At 57.5% G+C, this 21,021-nt stretch overlaps 1 protein-coding gene across 3 annotated transcripts in view; it reads left to right on the top strand.

Annotated features, from left to right (window-relative positions):
* Positions 1 to 9,163: 9,163 nt before the first annotated feature.
* Positions 9,164 to 21,021, top strand: part of PLEKHG5 (pleckstrin homology and RhoGEF domain containing G5) — a 39,336-nt gene continuing 27,478 nt past the window's right edge. Inside the window, exons 1-2 of one of the 3 annotated variants that reach the window (XM_070385132.1) lie at positions 9,164 to 9,216; positions 18,086 to 18,162. In XM_070385132.1, the coding sequence (XP_070241233.1) occupies positions 18,139 to 18,162 (24 nt within the window). In that variant the 5' untranslated portion in view covers positions 9,164 to 9,216; positions 18,086 to 18,138. Of the gene's footprint in view, positions 9,217 to 17,026; positions 17,164 to 18,085; positions 18,163 to 21,021 lie in introns of those variants that run through there. The other 2 variants (XM_070385131.1, XM_070385135.1) reach the window with 2 other exon arrangements.

The raw sequence follows: 21,021 nt of genomic DNA, 5'->3' as shown, positions 1-21,021 counted from the left end.
GGTGGGGGGCATCAAGGGCACTCCACGATCCTCCTGTGGTTTAGCCACTAAGTTGAGTTCGTGAACCTCATGGACTGCAGCATACCAGGCTTCCCTGTCCTTCACTATCTCCCGGAGTTTGTTCAAACTCATGTCCATTGAGTCAGTGATGCCATCCAACCATCTCCTCTTCTGTCACCACCTTTTCCTCCTGCCTTCAATCTTTCCCAGCATCAAGGTCTTTTCCAATGAGTCGGCTCTTGGCATCAGGCAGCCAAAGTATTGGAGGTTCAGCTTCAGCATCAGTCCTTCCAATGAATATACAGGGTTGATTTCCTTTAGGATGGACTGGTTTGACCTCCTTGCTGTCCAAGGGACTCAAAGTCTTCTCCAGTACCACAGTTTGAAAGCATCAGTTCTTTGGCATTCAGCCTTCTTTATGGTCTAATTCTCACATCCATTCATGACCACTGGAAAAACCAAAGCTTTGACTATCTGGATCTTTGTTGGCAAAGTGATATCTCTGCTTTTTAATACACTGTCTAGGTTTGTCATAGCTTTTCTTTCAAGGAGAAAGTGTCTTTTAATTTCATGGCTGCAGTCACAATCCACAGTGATTTTGGATCCGCAGAAAATAAAACCTGCCTCTGTTTTCACTTTGGGTGACCAACATATCCTGATTTCAAAACTAGAAGCCCCGGGACCTCCGTGCCTGGCGGTCCAGTGGCTAAGGTTCTGTGCTCCCAATATAAGGGGCCCAGGTTCCATCCCTGGTCAGAGAACTAGATCCCACATGCTGCAACTAAGACCCAGCACAGCCAAATAAATAAATAAAAATTACTAAAAAAGAAAACCCCTGAAAGTCTTATGTCCTGGGACTCCTCTTAGTCTGGGCAAGGTGAAGTAGACCTTGGTCACCTTAACTTCAGCACATTATATGTCCTTTCCCCAGGGCCCTTGCACTTGCTCCTTCACATCTAGCTCCTTTACAGCTAGTCTGCACGACTAGCTGCTTCACATCACTCCAGTCTCTGTTCCAACTCACCTTCCTCAGAGAGGAGTATCTTCAATAGTGTGCATATGCACTCACACACACAGATGCACTTGCACACTCATGGTCACTCTCTGTCCATTAGCAGATATTTTTCTTGCGCTACAAATGAACGGGACCGAGGCAGCCCCTCTCCAGGCCCAATAGGAGGCTCTTCGAGCACCAGCATTCACTGTAAGCTATTACAGCCAGCAGTTGCCCTGCCCAGAAACTGTGTCTTGTAGGCTGGGCCTGCATCCTTGCCTTGGGGGGAAGGAGAGGTCTCTGGCCTCCATGGACCAAGAAGGAAACAAAGCCCATCCCAGGCAACCTGGGTCTCTGCAGGGATGTCCAAGGGGATGGCAACAATACTTTCCAACCATTGGGATCAGCGTTCCAACAATGGGATAGATATTTTGAAATCCCAGCTGTCCTGGAAGTCTGGCCAGTCTTTTCTGTGGTTGGGAGCCTGGCTCAAACGCCTTTGTTCCTTGGACAGACTTGGCCCTCCAGAGGGCCCAGCCTTTCAGACTGTCTGGCCAGGTTTGAAAGCCTGCAGTGGCCAGCAGCTGGCAGCAAGAGTGGAATGTGGCCACCCTGCCATAGCCACAGACAGCCCTGGGGATACAGGCAGGCCTCCATTTCCTCCTTTCCCCCCCGCCCGCTCCCAGCTGGGAAAACCCTGGCGCACCAGCTGACAGGGCCTGGGTCTAGCTGGGGTCTCTACTCCTCCCACGAGGTGGCCAGGTCTGACCTCAGGCTGGGTGTTCAGGCCTGTGGGCTGCCCACTGCACAGGGATCCTCCTGGCCACCTTCACTGGACGAAGTTTTGAGGTATTCGGAAGTTGACCCTGTGAGCAATGGTTGGTTATGAACTCATTCAGTCAGTGAGCAATCCCTGGCACCTGCTGTTTTCCAGGCTGGCCTCAGTCCTGTGTTCAGGGGAGGTGGCTCAAACAGAAAAGAATCCGCCTGCAGTGCAGGAGACCCACGTTCAATCCCTGGGTTGGGAAGATCCCTTGGAGAAGGGAATGGCAATCCACTCCAGTATTCTTGCCTGGAGAAGTCCATGGACAGAGGAGCCTGGTGGGCTACAGCCCATGGGGTCACAAAGAGTCAGACATGACTAAGGGACTCACACACACACACACAGCTGCTTCAAGGGGCTCTCAGTGCAGAAGGATCCAGCCTGTACCTTTCTGTATGGTCACCTGCAGTAGAGGTTGGATCAGAGTTGCCTGGCTGAGGTTGGGGGATGGCTCCACCAGAGAGAAGTGGGTGGGGACAGGTCCAGCAAGGTGTGAGTGGCCATGCCAGGGAGGGTGACCTTGTCCCACAGATGATAGGCAGTGAATTTTTAATCAAAACAGGGACATTTTCAGATTTGCTTTGTATTCTTGCTGTGATTTTTGGTCATTGTCCACCGACTGTGGAGGATGCTCTTCTGGACTAAGTCATTTTAATCCCCACAGCTGCCCTGTGAGTATCTTCACTGGATAGATGAGGGAACGGAAGCCCAGAGAGGCTAAGTAAGTTGCCCAAGGTCACACAGCCAGCAGGAGCTGGGATCTCAGCCAGGTGCCAGGCTGCATTCTGGAGGCCAACTTGGAGGGGCAAGAATGAGACAGGGGGCCTAGACACAGTGGTGATGGCCTGAGTGGGGGCCAGGGCATTCTAGAGGCAGAGCTGAGAATGATGTGGGCAGCTGGTCCATGGCCAGCTAGCCTGAGGGTGTGCTTGTCCCCAGGCTGTGGTGAGCAGACGGGTGGATGAGGACAGTCAGGCCAGATGCTGGACAGTGGCTAGACCTCCCACTCCTTCCCTCTGGGGAGTTGCCTGGGTCTGAGGGGCCTGTTGTCTGGCTGTCACCCTCCCCCACACACTCAAGAGAGCCCAGGAAGGGACCCATTTTCTTGGAGGGCTGTGATCAGTGGGTCCCAGAGTCCCAAAGCACGGTGCATCTGGGGAGAGGAAGGACCCTGGAAAGGGGCCCCAGAGTCCCCGTGTCTCAGTCCAGGGTGCTGGCAGCGATGGGTGGGGACGGCATGAATTGACTGCACCCTGGTAGCACGTGGAGCTTGACTATTCTGACCCTGAAGGAAGCAGTGACACAGGGTGGAGGTGGTGGCAAGGAGACTCTGGTAGCAGCCCCCGCCCACTTCCCGGCTGACCCGGGCAGGTCTCTAGGCCCCCTTGAACCTCCCTTCCGGCTCTGGATGATGGGGAGATAGTAACGCAAAGACAGCATTGCTAAGCGGCTTAAAGGAGATCCATCTCCAGGGCTCTGGGTCCAGGGCTTGGCGCACAGAGGGGTTTGGCTGGTGTCAGTGTCCCTGCTGTCTGCCCAGCTGCTGGCTGGAGAACAAGGACTGAGCCAAGGTCCCTGACCGAGTGGGAGCCTCTGCTTCTGGGGGTTTGTGTCAGAGTGCCTGGGAGAAAGATGCACAGGCTACCAGCCGGGGCCACAGGGCCCTCTTCCCTGCCTGGCCCAGGGCTTCCTGCTGACTCTCCCCCAGCAGTGCTGACCATCCACGCACTGAGTGCTGGGACAGCCCGTCTATGGGGTATGCTGCCGGGGGGGCTGGCCTGGTGCCCATTCCCACGGTGCCCAGCCTGGGAATGGAGCAGAAGCCCACCACAGGGTCCTTCCTGCCTCAGTCCCCTCTGCAAACCCCGTCCTGGGACCCAGCATGCCCTGACGGCTCACAAGTCTCTGTCCCAGCCCCTGGGGCCCCCGAGAGTTTGAGAAAGGGCTGTGTGGGCCCAGCAGGAGTAGGGACCCACACTGGGCCAGACTCCTCCTGGTATGGTGTGCGCAGCCTGCTCTGCTGGGGGTGGGACACAGTAGTCTTACCCTGTGAAGAGGTGTCTGGGGAGACAGCCCTGGGCCGGCCTGGCGGGGGCTGAAGGGTCAGGCTGGGCCTCAGCCAAGTGCCCCGGGGCTCGGCACCTTCCAAACTGAGGGACTCAGAGGTGGCTGAGGCTTCAGGCCCATGTATCCAGGCTTCAGATTGGTTTACTGTTTGTCTGTGCCACCCATGCCAACCCCCTATTGTTCATCCCTCCAGCAGGTGCATGCCTGCTGCCTGGGGGGATGGTCTCCATGCACTCCCGGCCCCATGAGGAGCCACCCACCCGGCCGCTCTGGCCCTGGAGGGTCCTTGGCAGGGGCCTCTGGTAGATGGGAGCAGACCCTTCTCTTCACCTGGAGCTGAAGGTCTGCTGTGTTACGTGGGGGGAGGGGACACACCTCTTCTCAGGCTGGGGAGAGGGGGGTGGGGGTGCTGGGGGTGACTAGTGCCAGCCCCGTGCTGTGTTATATAACAGGCCTCTGGCTGGCCGGCCAGACATAATTCCTAACAGGCTCTGCAGTCCGACCTGGGAGCACTTAAGCACAGCACAGTCCGTGAGGCCACTTCTCACGCAAGCCGCACAGCTGGCACTGGGCACCATCCGGCAATGTCAGCTCTGTTAGCGGCCAACCCCACCCCACCCCCTCAACTACTGCTCCCAGACTGCGCTGGGGGTCCAGACAGGCCTCGCCACACACTGGAAGGTGGAAGAAAGATGTGGTCACTTGCTCCTGGGGGGCTCAAGGGACGGCAGAGGGTCAGGGAGGACCTTGCCTGGTGAGGGGAGGGGCAGGGCCTCATGGCAGGATGCAGGGACCACCCCCCAGGTCTTCATCCCCAGGGGGCGAGCTCTTGTTCTCTGCTTGGCCCCACGTGATCGGGATCTTTTAGAGACAATAGTGTGTGGGAGTGGCTTGTCACCTCACTCCTTTTCACAGATGTGGAAACTGAGGCTTAAGCAAATGTCATGCCTGGGGCTTCCCAGCCAGTGAGGCAGAGGCAGGACCCCTGGACCTGTCCACTCCTCAGGGAGTTGCCCTTAGCTATCCTGGTGGGATGGGGCCAGCCAGGGCTGAAGAGGAAGGGGCATTTAGAGGACCCAGGGACCCCCTGCTCTGTGAATTCAGGAAGGGAAGGTGCCCACCCCCGACCAAGGTCTCTGTCGACTGTGGCTGGCTGGGAGGTGGCGGGTGTGGGGGTTGACGGCCAGCTTGAGCCACCTGCTCCTCTTCCTCTTTCAGCCCCTTACTCAGCGGGCCTCCCAGGCCCCCTGCTCAGGCCCTCACGTGGCACTTCCGCTCTCAAGGAAACAGCTGCGGTTTGCCAGGGCCTTGACCCCCCTCCCCATGTCCAAGGCCATTGCCAGGAACTGGGTGAAGCAGCCTCGGGTTTCCAACTCCCCACCCTCTGCCTGTCACAGCCCTGGTCCCTGGCTGGTGAGAGCTCTTTGCAATAGGGAGAAATCTCTGGGGTCTCCCTGCTTGGGACCAAGACTCCCCACTCCAAGGGGCAAGCCAAGTAGAGGGTATGAGCCATTTGTCCAGAGATCATGAGCTTCCAGGAAGAGCTAGGCAGAGAGGAGGACCTGGGACTGTGGGATGGTGGGCTTCCAGCTCAGGGCCATCTTGCCTCCCTCTGGCCACAGGGTGCCCCTTCTATACCCTATGACTGCATCATTGAGGGCCTGGCACTGCAGCTTCGTGGTGAGAGCACAGCTCTAGAGTTCACCCCCATTTGTCCCCTGCCAGCTCTGGATGGCCCCTGGCCTCAACCATGACCTCTGACATGGACTAATAGTACAGGCCTCATGGGGCTGACATGAGGATTAAAGGAGATAATGTGTGAACTGTGCTCAGCATGGCATCAGGCCCATGGTAACTCTCATCACTCTGCCCATCTGGGGACAGAGCAGAGTACAAGACAGACATGGGCTTCCCTGGGGTAAAGAATCTGCATGCCAATGCAGGAGACACGGGTTCGATCCCTGGTCCAGGAAGATCCCACAATTCGTGGAGCAAATAATCCCTTGCATAACAACTATAGAGCCGGTGCTCTGGAGCCTGGGAGCTGCACTAACTGAGCCCACGTGCTGCAACTATGGAATCTCGTGCACCCTACAGCCTGAACTCGGAAATAAGAGAAGCAACCACTGTGAGAAGCATTCGCACTGCAACTGGAGAGTAGCCCTGCTTGCTACAGCTACAGAAAAGCCAGAATAGCAACCAAGACCCAACACAGCCAATACACGCATATATATATATATACACATATATACATGTATATATACAGCCAATACACACACATACATATATAAACAAGCCAAAAAAGAATCCACCTTGCAATGCAGTGGACATGGGTTTGATCCCTGGTCCAGGAAGATTCCGCATGCTTTGTGCGGGGCCACTAAGCCTGTGAACCACAGTTACTGAACCTGCACTCTAGAGCCTGGGAGCCACAACTACTGAAGCCCGTGTGCCCTTAGAGCCTGTGCTCCATAACAAGAGAAGCCACCACAATGAGAAGCCCAAGTATCACAACAAGGAATAACCCCCGCTCGCCACAACTAGAGAATGAAGCAACGAAGACCCAGCGCAGCCAAAAAGAAAAGGAAAGGAAAAAAAAAACAGACAGGCATGCACACCTCAGCTCTCTAAGAGGTGGTAAAGAGCCCCCTCCCCACGTTTGTAAGCAGGGTTACTAGCTGTCTAGCTTCCTAGTTCCCCCAGACCCAGTAAAAGACCCAGGTGTGTCTGCTTGCCTTTGACACCTGCCTCATGGTGGTGGTGGGGGCTGGTGGGCCCCCCTGGGACACTCTGGGGGCCCATTTATCAGCCTGGGTGGGTCTTCCCAGAGCCCCTGGGTACGTCTTTCCAGAGTCCCTGGGTGCCTCCTGCTCTCCTGCACAAGGAGGATGGAGGCCAAGCCAGGGATAGGGGCCTCCAGCCTGGACAAGAGGAGTGTGGGTGATGCTCGTGGGAACCGGGGGCGGATATCAGGCAGCAGGACTGTACAGCCAAGGCAGGGAGGTGGGAAGCAGGAGGCACATTTGAGGACAGAGAGAACCTCTGGGAGGAGGCTGTAGGTGCCCCAGGGAGTGGGAGGGGCACAACCAGGCCTCATCTCTGCAGCCCCAGGGCCTGAGCACCAGCAGCCCCCAAGCTAGGCCTCCACAGGTGGGTGCATGTATGGGGGGCTCCTTGGATTCACCCCAAAGCTGAGGATCAGAAGACATCTCCCCCAGTCCCCTGGGTGTGATGTCCTTGGAGCTCACTGTTTTGAAAACACAGCCAAGTGTAGTAGCACCTCTGGGCCTAGATGCAGGGAGGTCTAGACTGGGTGACAGCTCAGGGACCACTCTGCACTCTGCAACCCTGGCCTCTGCCGGGTGGGCCCTGAGATCAGCCACAGCTGCCAGGAAAGAATCATCTGACTCCCCCGAGCTCGGTCTGGCACCCCCATGCTGGCCACTTGCCTGTAAACACGAGCCAGGGTGCCCCCCACCTCGTGTGGGCCCAGGCTTCGTGGGAGCCAGTGATTACAGACCAAAGGGCCCGGCTGCATTTGTCTGGCCCTGGCCCTGGGCCGGAGGAGGAGGCGGGTGGGCAGGCAGGCAGGCAGGCAGGCATATGGTTTGAATTACTTGAGCTGCCTCTTGGCACCTTATCCCTCAGCTGGGGGTATGCAGGCTTCCTGGACGGCTACCCCACCACCCTCCCACCCGCCACAGCCCTGAGGTGACCCCCCCACCACCCAGAAAGTAGAGCCTTTTGCTGTCAACTCCCCATGCCTAGGCCTTGTGCCTCTCCGTTGCCAGGTATCTGGTTGGGCAAGGGGCAGACATCTCTGCCCCCACTCAGGCTAGCTTCTTTGGCACCCTGGAAAGTTGGGGAGCCACGGCAGGGTCACACAGAGTGGGCTCAGCAACGTGGAGGAGGCTGGCTGGGCAGCTGAGCACGGCGCTCTTTCCTCATCCAGCCTGGATCCCCATGGTGCCACTCCTTTGCTCTCTGACCACTGAGCTTCTCCCCCAGGTGGCTGTCTGGGCCCCCAAGTTGGCTTTTATAAAATATTTACTTGGCTGCACCAGGTCCTAGCTGCAGCATGTGAACTTTTAGTTGCCGCCTGTGGGATGTAGTTCCCTGACCAGGAATGAACCTGGGCTCCTGCATTGGGAGCGGGGAGTCTTAGCCACTGGGCCACCAGGGAAGTCCCCCTTGAGTTGACTTTGAAGCCAGATAGTCCTAGGTTCAAATTCAAGTTCCGCTCCTTGCTAGCTGAGTCCCAGTTTCCTCATCTGTGCTCTGCCCCACCCAGCTCCTCCACCCCAGCCCTTCCATCCTCCCTGCCCCCCACAACTTGTGCCCACTGGACAGAGGGCTGTGAAGCCCCGTGGTGATACCTGAAGCACCCATTCAGCCTGCCCAGGCTCCATGCATGGCGCTACCATCAGTGTAGGTGACACGGTCTGAGAAGGCAGGCAGGGGCAGGTGGGCAGGCTGGAGAAGCTTGGCCAGCCCAGCGAGGGAAGGGCCCTTGGTGAGAGCCGGAAGGGCTGATTCTGGGCCTCGGCCTGGCCCACAGCTCGTGCCTTCTGACCCTTGAAGGCCTCCCCCAGTCTTTGCTCAGGGAAGCTGGGAAACGCCTTGTGCTTCCTGGGGAGGGGGCCCAGTCAGGCTGCTGAAAACAACTTTGGGCTCATTCCATAGCACCCCATGGGTGCTTCCACTCCTCATTAAGAAATCCTGTGGGGTCCAGCTGGGGCTGGGGGCTGGGGTCAGAGGTCAGGGGTGGGGGGCTGGAATTGCTCCTGGGGCAGCACATTTTTCTCTTCTGAAAACTTATCTTAGCAAAGAGATCACGGAACAATCGGATTCTTTTCCGGGCCTCTGCGGTCCACAGACGGCCAGCCCATCCCTTTGGTGGGGGCTCCGAGGGGGCCGGGAAGTTGAAATTTGTAAAATGTCTGTAGGAGGGGAAGAAAGGCGCTTTGTGTGGGGCTGGGGCCCTGGCCATTGGTCAGCTCTGAGGCCCCCGGCCACTCCCAGCATGCTCCCCTCCCCGGGGAGGGCCGCACTCGCTGGCCCTGAGGCCAGCCCTAGGGTCTCTGCAGGCACTCTGCAGTCCCTACACCCACTGTGTCCAGGCCTTGGGGACCTGGGGCCCTGGGATTACCCAGCCTCTGAGGGCACAGGCCTGGCAGGGAGGCCTGCCCAGACCTCAGGATGTTTCTCTACTGGAAGAAGCGGGGCGCCTACGAGCTGGAGGCCCTGCCTAGGGCCCTGGCCGAGCTGGAGCTGGGGGCTGTGGAGCGCTTCTCCTGGAGCTCCACCCTGGACATCATCGAGGACCTTGGGGGTAGGTGCAGGCCCAATTTTCCGGGAGGGTGCTCATGAGGCTTGGACACCTGGTCTACCTGGCCGCCTCCTTCTGGCCAGAGCCTATGGCACACTCACCATATATGTGCTGCTGCCAGTCACTTACTGAGCAACAGTATGGGGACCAGGCCCCTCCTGAGAGCCACTGCTGATGGAGGAGAGGTGCCTGAGCTGGAGGATCCAGGGGGGCTTCAGGGCAGAGACAATAGGCCAGGGCGGGCATCGTGGGCCCTACAGCTAGGCTGGAAGCAGGGCGGCTGGGGCTAGGGGCAGCAATGGCTGGTGCTGAGCTTCAGGCTAGACTCTGCCTCCACAATCCAGGCCGGGTGGTGGGACGAGTCTTTCTGGAACATTCATGTTCAAGACGCCAGGACATGTGCCATTTCTCCTATTTTCCTCACTGTAGGTGAGGAAACAGAAGCACAGAGAGATTAAGCCCCTCAAGAGGCAGCAAGTGGGACCTTCCTGGCAGTCCAGTGGTTAAGACTCCACACTTCCACTGCAGGGGGCGTGGGTTCGATCCCTGGTCAGGGAACTGAAAGATTTCACATGAAAAAAAGATAAAGGCAGCACAGGTGGTGGGGGATGCTGAGCCCAACAGCCTGTTTGGTGCCAAATTGATGGGGATAATGATACCTGTGGCATCGTGGGGTTGCTGAGGGGACTACCTGGAGTGACACATGGAGCCCTTCAAACGCTACCCACCGCAAAGCAAGGGCATGGTCCTGTACAGCTGTTATCATGGTCATTTAACTGCAGCCTGGCAGAGCATTCAGCCTCAGGCTGGCACCTCCGATTCTGTCGGGACAATTCAGTGCCCAGGACAAAGGGAGTCCAGGTCTGGCCTGCAGAAGCCAGCAGGGCATGGCGTCTCAGGCCTCGGTCCTTTTCTCTGTTGGCTTCGTCTCAGGCCCCAGGCTCTTCCCCCCTCTCCAGGTTGCAGACCCAGAGGAGCGGGAACCTTTCCTAGGAGCAACTCCCCAGCCTGGGGTGGTCCTTCTCTGACCCATCCCTGCAGCCAGAAGGCTCAGAATGTGATGGGTGGGCCTGGGATCCGCCACGGACAGAGATCATGTAGGGTGCGGGTTCAGCAGGCAGGGTGGTGCTGCTCCCAGAGGGGAGACTGGATGCCTGGTGAGCGTAAATGACAGGTGTCCTGTCTGTGAGGAGCCCTGTTCGGCCAGCTGTCCCATTGGCCAAAATGGATAGGGGGATGTGGCTGCTGGGAGGGGTGGGGTGGCCAGAGTGCCTACCATAGGCACCTATGCAGGAGGCTGGGAGGGAAGCAGGGGGAGGTGGGAGAACTGCAGGGGAATGCTCGGGCCAGCTGGGCACCGTTCCCTGTCTCTTCCAGCCCAGCCGGGCACCGTTCTGGAACCAGAGTGTGGGTTGAGGGCAGTGGCACGGGGTGCAGTCTGAGTCCTGTCCCCTTGTCCTGCTTCAACTGGCAGGTTCCTATCCACAGAGGCAGGCAAGGTGGCCAAGGTCTGGCTAGAGACCACACAGCCAGTCCCAGACACCAGCCGGGGAGGCCCAGCAGGGGCCAGATCCCCTGCTTCTTACTGGGTCTCTGGGTCCAGTCACTGCGGAGTGCCAACCAAGCTTTGCTGCTGTTGGGCCCTCACCCCTCCCCAGGGCTCTGGAGCAACTTCTGTGAACCTCCTCCCCTTCCCCCAGCCCCAGGGCCGTCTCCCGGTCCCACGACTAGCATTTAGAGGGGACATGTCCTCTGCCAAGGCTTCCCTTGGCTCCCAGCATCTCCATGCCCCCTCTTTGAGGCAGGGATGATTCCTGCAGTCCCCTTTGCTCTGAAAGGGTAGTCAGCGCTCAGCGGCGTGCTGAGTGGTGGTGTCCAGATCCACAATGCCACAACTCCCGTCCTCTGCCTTGGAGCTGCAGGACCAGGCCCTGTTCACTGTCACAACCCCCTGCCTTGTGGCCCCAGCACATGGTGGGTGGGTCACAGCGTGTGAGCAGGCCTCACGGGTGAGCTGAGGCAGGCGAGTGGGAGAGCCGGGCACACAGCTGTCTGTGTGGGCTCTGTCCTCTGCATCCAGCCAGCGCCTGGCCTGGGCCCATCAGGGGTGGGCGGTGGGCCTCAGCTCTGGCTCAGCCCCGCAATGGGGGTGGGGGTAGGGAGCTTATGTGCGGAGCGTGACTGTCCTGAACTGGAATCTCACACCAGTTTCTGCAGTCCTGCTCCTGTTCCTCCCTCGGCCACTCTCAGTTCCTCCAAGGACCTTGGGGAGGAAGTCTGCGGTGGTGGACAAATGTGCAAGTGCCCACAGCAGCCTCGGCCATAGGAAGTGGCTGGCCAGCCCCAGGCTGGTGTGCAGGAACTGTGTGGACAGTTTCTGTGGCCCCAGAAAGGAATTCTGGTGTGTCCTCTCATGTCTTCTTACTGAGTCCAGGCATGCAGGTGGGCAGGGCAGAGAATGGGGGTCTCTATTTTCAGGAGGCGATGCCACTGTTTGTTCTGGGCTATAGTGAGGAACAGAATCAGAGGCCATGGTCCAGGTTCCTTCCTCCAGCTGTTCCCTACTTGACTGCCCTACCCCACGATGCTACATGGGGCTTTAGAAGGGGGACATTTCTTTCCCAGGCCGCTATGATGCTCTGATCAGTATCTTCAGTTGGGAGAGGCGGGTGGTTCCTGAGATCAGCACGCATTTGCTCAGGACACACCCCTCTGGCTCTTGGGCAGCTTTGGGTCAAATCTTGCCCTTCTGCAAGCTGCCCTGATGATGGGGTTCAGTTCTAGCTGAGCCCGCAGCAGCTGCCCAACCAGAGACAGGCTCCCAGGAGGGTTGGGTTTGCGTGGGAGGGGGCATTCAAGGCCACAGCTGCTTCCTGGGAGGGGCAGCCTTTGCATGGCCAGGCTTGGGATTGGGAGCTAGTGGGTAAGAAAGCTCTGTCTCCTTGAGACAGAAGAGTTCATGGTGTCAAGGGAGACTTACAGGTAAGGGGCTCCTCTGAGGAATGACAAGGGTGGTTTCTTGTATACTTGTCTCAGCCCAGAGAAAGGGAAAGGGAAAGCCCAGGGAAAGGGAGCACTCATGTGACAATGAAGAGATCATTTCACATGTGCTAAGCACATATGTGTGCCAGGAACCATGGGGGCACCATAGGGGTTGTGTGGCCTAATAGTTAGGAGTACAAACTTGGAGTCTTATGGTTCTAGGCTCAAGTCCCAGACTCATATCTCACAAGCTGCATGACCTTGGGCAAGTTGCCTAACCCTCTGAGCTTCAGTTTCCTCACCTGTAAAATGGGCATGACCATCAAACCTCCCTCTCTCAACTGTTTGGAAAAGTGCTAGCCCCTAGAACTTTCCTTATTTACTCTTTTTGGGCCACATGTGCACTTCGCTTCAGTGTGCTAGCTTCTCTAGCTGCAGAGCACTGGGCCAGTAGTTATGGCGCACGGGCTTAGCTGCCCCGTGGCATGTGAGATCTTCCTGGACCAGGGATTGAACCCATTTCCTGAATTGGCAGGCAGATTCTTAACCACCGAACCACCAGGGAAGTTGCTTTCATTTACATTTTTTTTTCTAGTCATATTAAAAAAAATAAAACAGGGAATTCCCTGGCGGTCCAGCGGTTAGGACTCCACACTTTCACTGCCGAGGGCTGGGGTTCCCACAAGCAGTGCAGCACAGCTAAAAACAAATAAAATAAAACATATAAATAAAAAGGCAAAACAAAAACAAGCAAGTGAAATGAATTCTAATAATACATTTTATTTAACCTAATAAATTCCAAAAACATTACCATTTCAACATATAATCAGTATAAAAAAATCATCAATGAGATTTTACATTCTTTTTTTTTGCACTAAGGCTTCAGTTTCTGCGGTGTATTTCACATGCACAGCACATCTGTGTGGACGAGCCCCTTTGCACATGCTTAGTAGCTGCAATGGCCAGTGGCTGATTTTTAGAGTTAGACCATGCTGCAGAGGGTTTGACTCTGAAATAAGACCGTGTGGGATAAGCACACAGTGCCCTGTGGGTGCCCGGAAGGTTAGAACTATTGCTATCGGCAGGTGTTTCTGGAGTGGTCCAGTGGGGAAGACAGGTCCAAAGTCAATTCAAAGGCCCATCCCAGGACAATGGGATTGAAGAGGGAGTGATTCATTTGGAATTTGGATGTTCTGAGATCCAGAGGCCTTCCGATGTTCTCTGTATTCGACTTGGGCCTTCGAGAGTGGGCAGGGTGTCAGTAGACAGCAGACGGCGATGAGAAGGATATGGCAGGGGCAGAGGAACAGAGCCAGGAAGGGCTGGGCCAGGGTCAGAAGCTCATTTCCGTCCCAGGAACCCCAGTGAGTAACAGAGGGAGGGGGTTGAGGTGAGGCGATAGGGAGTGGTGGGGACTGTGGAGGGTGGAAGGGTGTGTGCCCGTCTCAGGCAGACACGACCGGGGCACTGGAGCCGTCAGGAATATGGGTCCGGAGCTGCCAGGCTCCTCTGGTTTGTCCATGGAAGCCAGAAATCTGGATTTTTATGTGAAATCTGACTTTTTAAAGTTGGCAACCAAGTCAAATTCTTTTGAAGCACTGTGCTCAGCCAAACAAAACATGTCTGCCGGCCGGCTTCTGCCCAGGCGCCTTGTCGGCCAGTTGTGGTGGAGCCCGTGCTGGAGGAGAAGGGAGAACGGCATCGTGTGACTAAGATAGAGGGTGGGGGATGCTGGCGTGTGGGTTGGTCTGCCTGGCCGAGGGGCCCTGACTTTCCCGAGGAGGCTGGGGAGCCACAGAGCCCATGGAGGCCAGAAGGCAGCTGGGCTGTTTCAGACTGAGAAAGACAGATTCTGGCATCTTGGGATGGGTGGCAAGTTCTAAGTTCCAGGTCTGCCTGGAGATGGCTAAGGGCCCGCAGCCAGACACCTGCACAGGCTGACTCAAGTCAGAGTGGTATTCCCAGCTGGGGACCCTGAGGGGATCGAGAGCAGGAGGTGGAGGCAGCCCCCAGGAGCTGCCCCACGGTCACAGAACCACTTTCTCCCTGCCTCTCACCTCCAGGGCTGTCTCCACTGACTAGCTGCTCCTATGGGTCCCCTTGGTCTTACTCCCCATTGACTATGGGGCTGTCTGCCCACTCAGACTCTCCATGATCTCAGAGCTCCAGGCCCACTAGCAGTTGCCCGTCTCAATTCAAATTCTCAAGAGAACAGATTGAATTGAACAGGGTGGACCAGGTGGCTTCTCTGTCCCAGTCAACTATGTCCAGGATAAGTGCCACGTGGGACAACATCTCCCCCTTACTGGGCTCTCTTTCTGCAGGGTTGTAACTGAGGCAATGTGCTTGAGGGGGAGCCCATGGCAGTCCTGGAGGTGGGGGACAGCCTGTCCCAGTGCCTGATTCCTCCCCAGCTCCCAGGGGCCCCTATCTGGGCCTTGAGAGCTATCAGGGTCCTCAGCGGTTTTCCTGTGGTTGGAGTTTCTGGGGAGAGAAGCATGCATGGACCCTAGGAGGTTGTAGCTTTAATGCAAAGCTCAGGGAAATTAGATTCCAGAAGGTTGGGACCAAGCAGTTCACGGCGGGGTGGGGGGGTCTAGAAAGCAGATTGAGTACCTTGAGGGGGCTTAAAACAGATGGCGGGTATTGTAGGCCAGAGAAGTCAGCCAGGTAGAACCCCAGTGTCTGGAAGAACCGGGACAAAGAACTCTAGAACCACAAGCCCCACATGGCAGTTGAGAGCAATCTGGCCCTATAGTGCCTGGAGCCGTCATGGCAGGACCCAGAGAGCTGGCAAGGCAGCTCCAGGTCCCTGTGGGGGAGGAAGTAGCCCAGAGCCTGCAGAGCTTAGGGCCAGAATCCAGAAGTCTTGGGGCAAAGGATGTTAGAACCCAACCCCAGCCCTGAGCTGTGACAACCCAGGGACTCAGATACACAAGCAGATCTCATCTGGCTGAGTTCCCCAGACTGAGGAGGGTGCATGGGAAACTCCCCCAGAGCTGGCTGAGGTCTCCAGGTCTCTGGAAGCCCAGGTGACAAAGGGGATGCTGCTGGGTGGTAGAGAAGGGCCATGCTTTCCACCCCACCCTCAAGCCAGCTGCGTCCTGGCAGGCAGGCTGGGGCAGGGCCATCAGGGTCCTCCTAGGGCTGTCTCCCACCTCAGCTACCTTTGCCCCCAAGCTAGAGTCAGGACAGGTGTCCTTGACCCTTCAGACAGCTGAGGAAGCAGAGATTCCGAGAGGGATATCAGAACTGTGTGATTCTGTGAACCGAGTGAGGCGGGGCTGGCCTGAGAATTCTGAGAGTTAGCGGGGTCCCTTCTCAGAACCCCAGGCTCACACTCACCAAAAGCAGACTGGGGGACTGTGCCGTCGCTTCCCTCTCACCCTGGAAGCTTCAGGACACTAATGGAGACCCTTGTGCAGCTGTTCTTGCACACAGCCTCCTCCTCTCGAGAGCCCCCTGTGCTGCTTTCCAAAGGGCCTTGCTGCCCACTGGGCCCCACATGAGCTCCTCAAGGCTTGTCAGGGTCACCAATGAGTTCCCAGGGCCCAGCTCAGGCCTAGACACAAGGTAGGCCCTCCAAGGACTTACTGTGTGTTTGCTGAGTGAATCCAGAGAACCCAGGAGACCTGGGACCCATCACTGTTCCCTCCACCAAGAGTCTTCGAGGGAAGGGACAGGGTCCTGGTCACCCGTGAGTCCCTAAGGGCCAGTCCATGAAAGGGGGCAGGTACCCTACTCTGGTTGGGGAAGGGACCAGGGTAGCCTTTGGGAGAGAGACCCGGGCCCCAGGGGAAACTTCCATACCTGGGGCTCATCTACCCAGGGCCCCCCAGCACCCACCTCCAGGTGCGATGGGGTCTGGGCAGGCTTAGAAGCACACTGAGTCCCTTGGGAGAGTCTTTGCCACCTCCCCAGGGCTCCATTTCTGTAGTTAAAAGTGTTTTGTAACCATTAAGATGCTGTCCAAGTATCTCATGATGCTATTTACATAAACTACAAGATCAGGCAAAACTGATCAGGCAAAACTAATCAAAAGAGAGTTCAGGACCATCCCCTCAGAGGGGAGAAGCTGACAGCCCCCATGAGGGAGACCTCCACATCGAGGCTGGTGATGCTCTACTTCTTAACCTGGGTGCTAGTTATTTTGCACGAATACGTTTTTGTGAAAATTTTACTAAGCTGTGTACTCATGAGAGCTGCACTTTTCTATACCTATTTATTTTACACTTTCATAAAGTTTTAAAAATGCTAAACAGCACCAAGATCATAGTAATAAAACATTAGTCTCCAGGTCCCCTCCACTTATGGAACCCTTACCCCCATCCCTGATAGCATCTCTAAATGAGAAGAGAGGCCTCTGCTGGGGGTGGGTGGCAAAGGAAACCGGGAGCTGTCCTGACCTGCGTGCCTATCTACAAGAAGGCATCATTTCCACTGAGATGGTACCTTTCGGACGAGGAGAAATAGCAGAGCTGTCTAAAATGCCTTCATTCCCACTTTCCAGGAGATTGAGAAAATGTCTCCCAATCACACCAAAAACAGAGGTGTTTTCTTTTGAGGTGGCTGGGAGGCTTGAGCAAGTGGGGGGCGGGGTGCGGAGGGATGGCGTTTAGTCACACCCACGACTTTTCAGAGAGAGGGGGAGGGTGCGCCGCGTCCTCCCTGCTGATGCCCCGCGCTGCAGGGTGCAGGCTCTGCCCAGCGGGGCGCCGGGAGGAGGGGCGCGGGGGGCGGGGCCCAGAGTCCCACCCCATAGGCGGGGCCCCACTCCACTCCTCCCACCGCCCACCTGCCCCGCCCCGCCTCTCACCGCCGAGGGTCCCTCGGGCGCAGCGCTCCGGCCTCTGCCCAGGCACCCGGCCGGCGCCCGCCCCTCCGCCTCCATCGCGGTCGCCCCCCGCGCCGACCCGCAGCGCCCCCAGCCCCTCCCGCGTTCCCGGCCGCCCCACGCCTCCTCTATGGGTGAGTGCGGGGCCCCCGGCCCGGCCCGGCCCCGCCATGCAGGCCGACTGGCCTGGCCGCCTCCGCGCCGGCTCGGGGAGGGGCGTTGGCGAGGGGCATCGCGGGCCGGCCGGGGAGTTGGTGGGGGTAGGGGGGAGATCAAGGGCAGGGCAGGACCGGCTCCTTCCCCTCAGCAGGCGGGGGCTCAGCCCTCTCCCTCCTCTGGGGAAGGCCTGCTTGAGATGGGAGGTAGACGCCGGTCTCAGAATCAGGGCTGTGGGGGTCCAAACTCTGTCCCCATGTCGGGGCGCTCTTCTTCACCCCTTCCCCTGGCCCTGCAAGCTGGCCGGGGTGGGCAGCCTCTTTGCCCCACTTCCCTGTCCCCTCTGCTGCTGCACCCCAGGAAGAGGGGCAGCTTGGAGGGGGCCAGGTTCTGGGTCAAAGATGGACAGCGGGTGAAGGGACCACCCTAGGTTCTTGCGGGGGAGACCATCCATAGAGGCTGCGATGTGCAGGGCAGGAGTAGGAAGGGATCTTGGACCCCTGGAGTCCCCCTTTCCCTCACTGTCTTATAGGAATCCCCCAGGAACCCTGGGGCCCCAAGGTCACTGAGCCACCCCCCTTCCCCTCCCCACCCCCCACCAGTGGGACAGAGAGAGGGAGCAGTTCATTTCCAAAGATGTTTTCTCCCCTTGGAATCTGGATAATTTCCCTAGGGAGCTGCAACAAGAAAAGGGCTCTGCACAGATTCCTGTGCAGATAAGTTGGCATTTAAAAGAGAAAGGGACACTGCCCTCCTTTGAAGGGTGCATTGAGGAGACCGCCCCACCCCGTCCTCTGGTCAGGAGGCTCCTGGGCCCCGGGGAGCCAGGGTCCTCCTGCCTGGGGCGCACCCTCCCTGGGCCCCGCCCAACTAGTAACCCTCCTTTCCTCTCCTTTGCAGAAGACCGGAGCCTGGAAGAAGAGAAGGGACTGCGTTGTCAGAACCCTGACTGCATGGACAAGGGCCGGGCTGCTAAGGTAGGGAGGCTGGCGGGCCTGGGGACTGCTGGGGCAGAGGGGGCAGGGTGCTAACCACCCCCTCTATCCAGGCCCGGGAATCCATGGGGCCCTGGCAAGGGTGCGCTGGCCTGGCCACAGTGTGGCCTGAGTTCAGGGGTGGGCAGAGCTGCAGGATGGCTGGTTTAGGAGGCAGAGGGGCTGACCTTGGTTCAGAAAGAGCAGAGTTGGGGGGGACTTCTATGAGGGCAGCAAGAGCAGGGGTGCCTCAAAGCCCTTTCTTGCCCTACGGTCCTTAGAGGCCTGAGGTGACAGGCACTGCTGCTTAATATCACTGATGAGGAAGCTGAGAATCAGCAAGCAGAGACACCCCCCAAGGTTCCGTTCCAGTGCCCCATGGGCACTCTTCCTGGGCCACCAGGCCACTCTTCAGGTCTGGGCATGGGTCAGGGACACTATGGGACCTTGTGACAGTGACCGCAGGCCTGGGGATGAGGAAGGGAAGAGGGGGCCCACTGGTCCTGGAGTGTCAGGATTTGGGAGCTAGGAGTGGACAAAACAAGAGGGATACAGATAAAAATGATGGGGGCCTTCTGCCTGGCCTGTGCTGGGCCCTGTGCCTCGTGTGCTGTTTGTGGTAGCTCTGCTGGGAAGGTGTGGGTCGTTGCCCTGTTTTCCAGATGAAGATACCAAGGTTCAGAGAGATCCTGTGACCTGGCCGAGGCCCCACAGCTCAGGAGAGACTGAGCCAGGGTTGGAACCCAGGTTGGGCCCCTCCCCACATGCATTTGAGGGACAGCAGTGGTAACTGCCGCAACTCACCATGTCACCCCAAGCCCCGAGGACTCTTTATCTCCTCCCTCTGGCCTTCTGACACCTGTCCCGTCATGATTCTCATTCACAGTAGAGAGGTAGCGGCTCACCTGAAAACGCATCTCTAGGATAAGGGAGAGCTGAGATTTGAACCCAGAACCCTGATCTGTGTGGTGCCAGAGCCCTGTTCCTAGCCACTGTGCAGCTCAGCTCTGCAGTTGCAGGAGATTAAAGATGCCACCCCGTTATACCCTTCCACCCGGACACAGCCGCTTACATTCTGTACAGGAAGACCATGGCTGGAAGGAACATGGAGGGCTGTTCTGGGGGTGGGGAGAGGTGGGGGAGGCTTCCAGTTGCCGTGGTCACCGGCAAGGGGGCGGCTGTGATGTCAGATGCAATCTGCTGGCACGGATGGTGCCTGGCATCAGGGCTCTGGTGTTGGCTGGCTGCCTCTCCCCCATATGGGGGCTCCTGGCAACAAATTGGCCCCAGTTACCCTCAGTTACATCCTGCCAGGGGCCTGTGAAGCCTTGGGGCCTCTGCCTGACCCAGAGGGATGGCAAAGGAGGCAGGCCACAATGACCCAGCCTCTTCTGTGGACAGCCGCTCCTCAGGCAGGCCCACAAGCTGCCATGGGAAGGGGCAAGGGTGAGGCCTGTGAGATGAGAGCTGGTGTCAGAGTGCCTGAGGCTTTCTGCAGCCTCCAGGTCTCAACTCCAGCCCAGCCATGGGCTGCCTGCAACTCAACATGGCTGACGTTGGCATCAGCAGCAGACCGTCACCCAGCCTGCAGGGGGAGAGCCCTAGTTCTGTCGCTGGTGGCACCCGCTTTGGGACAGGTGATACACACTTGGGCCACAAGGATGCCTGAGCGATCAGAGGCAGAAGGTCTAGTCAGGGAAGACATCTTGGAGGAGGGGACCTCTGATGGGAGTGAAAACGTGGACATGCATACATGCTAAGTTGCTTCAGTCGTGTCTGACTCTTTGTGACCCCATGGACTGTAGCCCGCCAGGCTCCTGGTCCCCAGGAGTCCATGGGGATTCTCCCGGCAAGAATACTGGAGTGGGTTGCCATTTCCTCTCTCAGAGAATCTTCCTGACCCAGGGATCAAACCCATGTCTGTTATGTCTCCAGCACTGACAGGCGAGTTCTTTATCACTAAGTCCGAAAACGTGGACAGGCAGAGCAGAAGCCAGGGGCAGTCCAGGAAGGGGGAACTGCCACAGGCAGAAGTGCAGAGGCAGAAAACAAGGGGCAAGAGGCAGGTCTTGGCAAGGGTAGGAGCAGGCTGGAGCAGAGGGTCAAAGGAGGTGAATGACACCCAGGCTGGTGAGAGAGAGGAGCAAAGAATATCCTATTGTTGATGATAATAAGAACCACCAGTGACCAAACATGTTTACGTGCCAGGCAGGTTGTCAGGCCCTCATGCTTGTTTCACTGAACTTTTGTGAGAACCTTAGAAGAAAAGTGTTATTATCATTCCTATGTGAAACATAAGGAAACTGAGACTCAGAGAGATGAAAGAAGAACTAGCCCACGTCACACAGCATGACTGGCCAAGCATAGCCTGGAATGAGATGGAGAGCCTCGTTCTTACTGTCCTCCCCAGCCATTCTAGGAACCGCTAGCAGGATGTGACTAGCGTTTTGAAGGAGATGACATCATTCATTCATTCACCAAATCAGCCTGAAGCACCTGGCATGCCAGGCCCTGTTCTAGGCCTGGAGATCTCCGGGGAACAAAGGTCCTGCCCTCCTGGAGCTGACCCCAGCCTCCCAGGGAGGAGGAGAGAAGTGAGGACTTGGGTTTGTCAGACTGGCACCCCCCAGGCTGCCCTGGGGAAGGGCCATCTTTCAACTGGGCTGGACCCTTCTGCTTCCGGGCCCACCCTCAAGGGTTTTTTTGGTGTGTGTTTGTTCTTTGGCTGCACTGGGTCTTCATTGCTTTGTACAGGCTCTCTCTAGTTGCAGAGAGCAGAGGGCTACTCTTTGTTGCGGTGCATGGGCTTCTCATTGCAGTGGCTTCTCTCGTGGCAGAGCATAGGCTCTAGGGCTCACGGGC

Source organism: Bos mutus, chromosome 16 (assembly GCF_027580195.1).
Source record: "Bos mutus isolate GX-2022 chromosome 16, NWIPB_WYAK_1.1, whole genome shotgun sequence".
In the NCBI taxonomy this organism is placed as follows: Eukaryota; Metazoa; Chordata; class Mammalia; order Artiodactyla; family Bovidae; genus Bos; species Bos mutus.
This window is presented reverse-complemented; position numbering and strand designations above follow the sequence as displayed.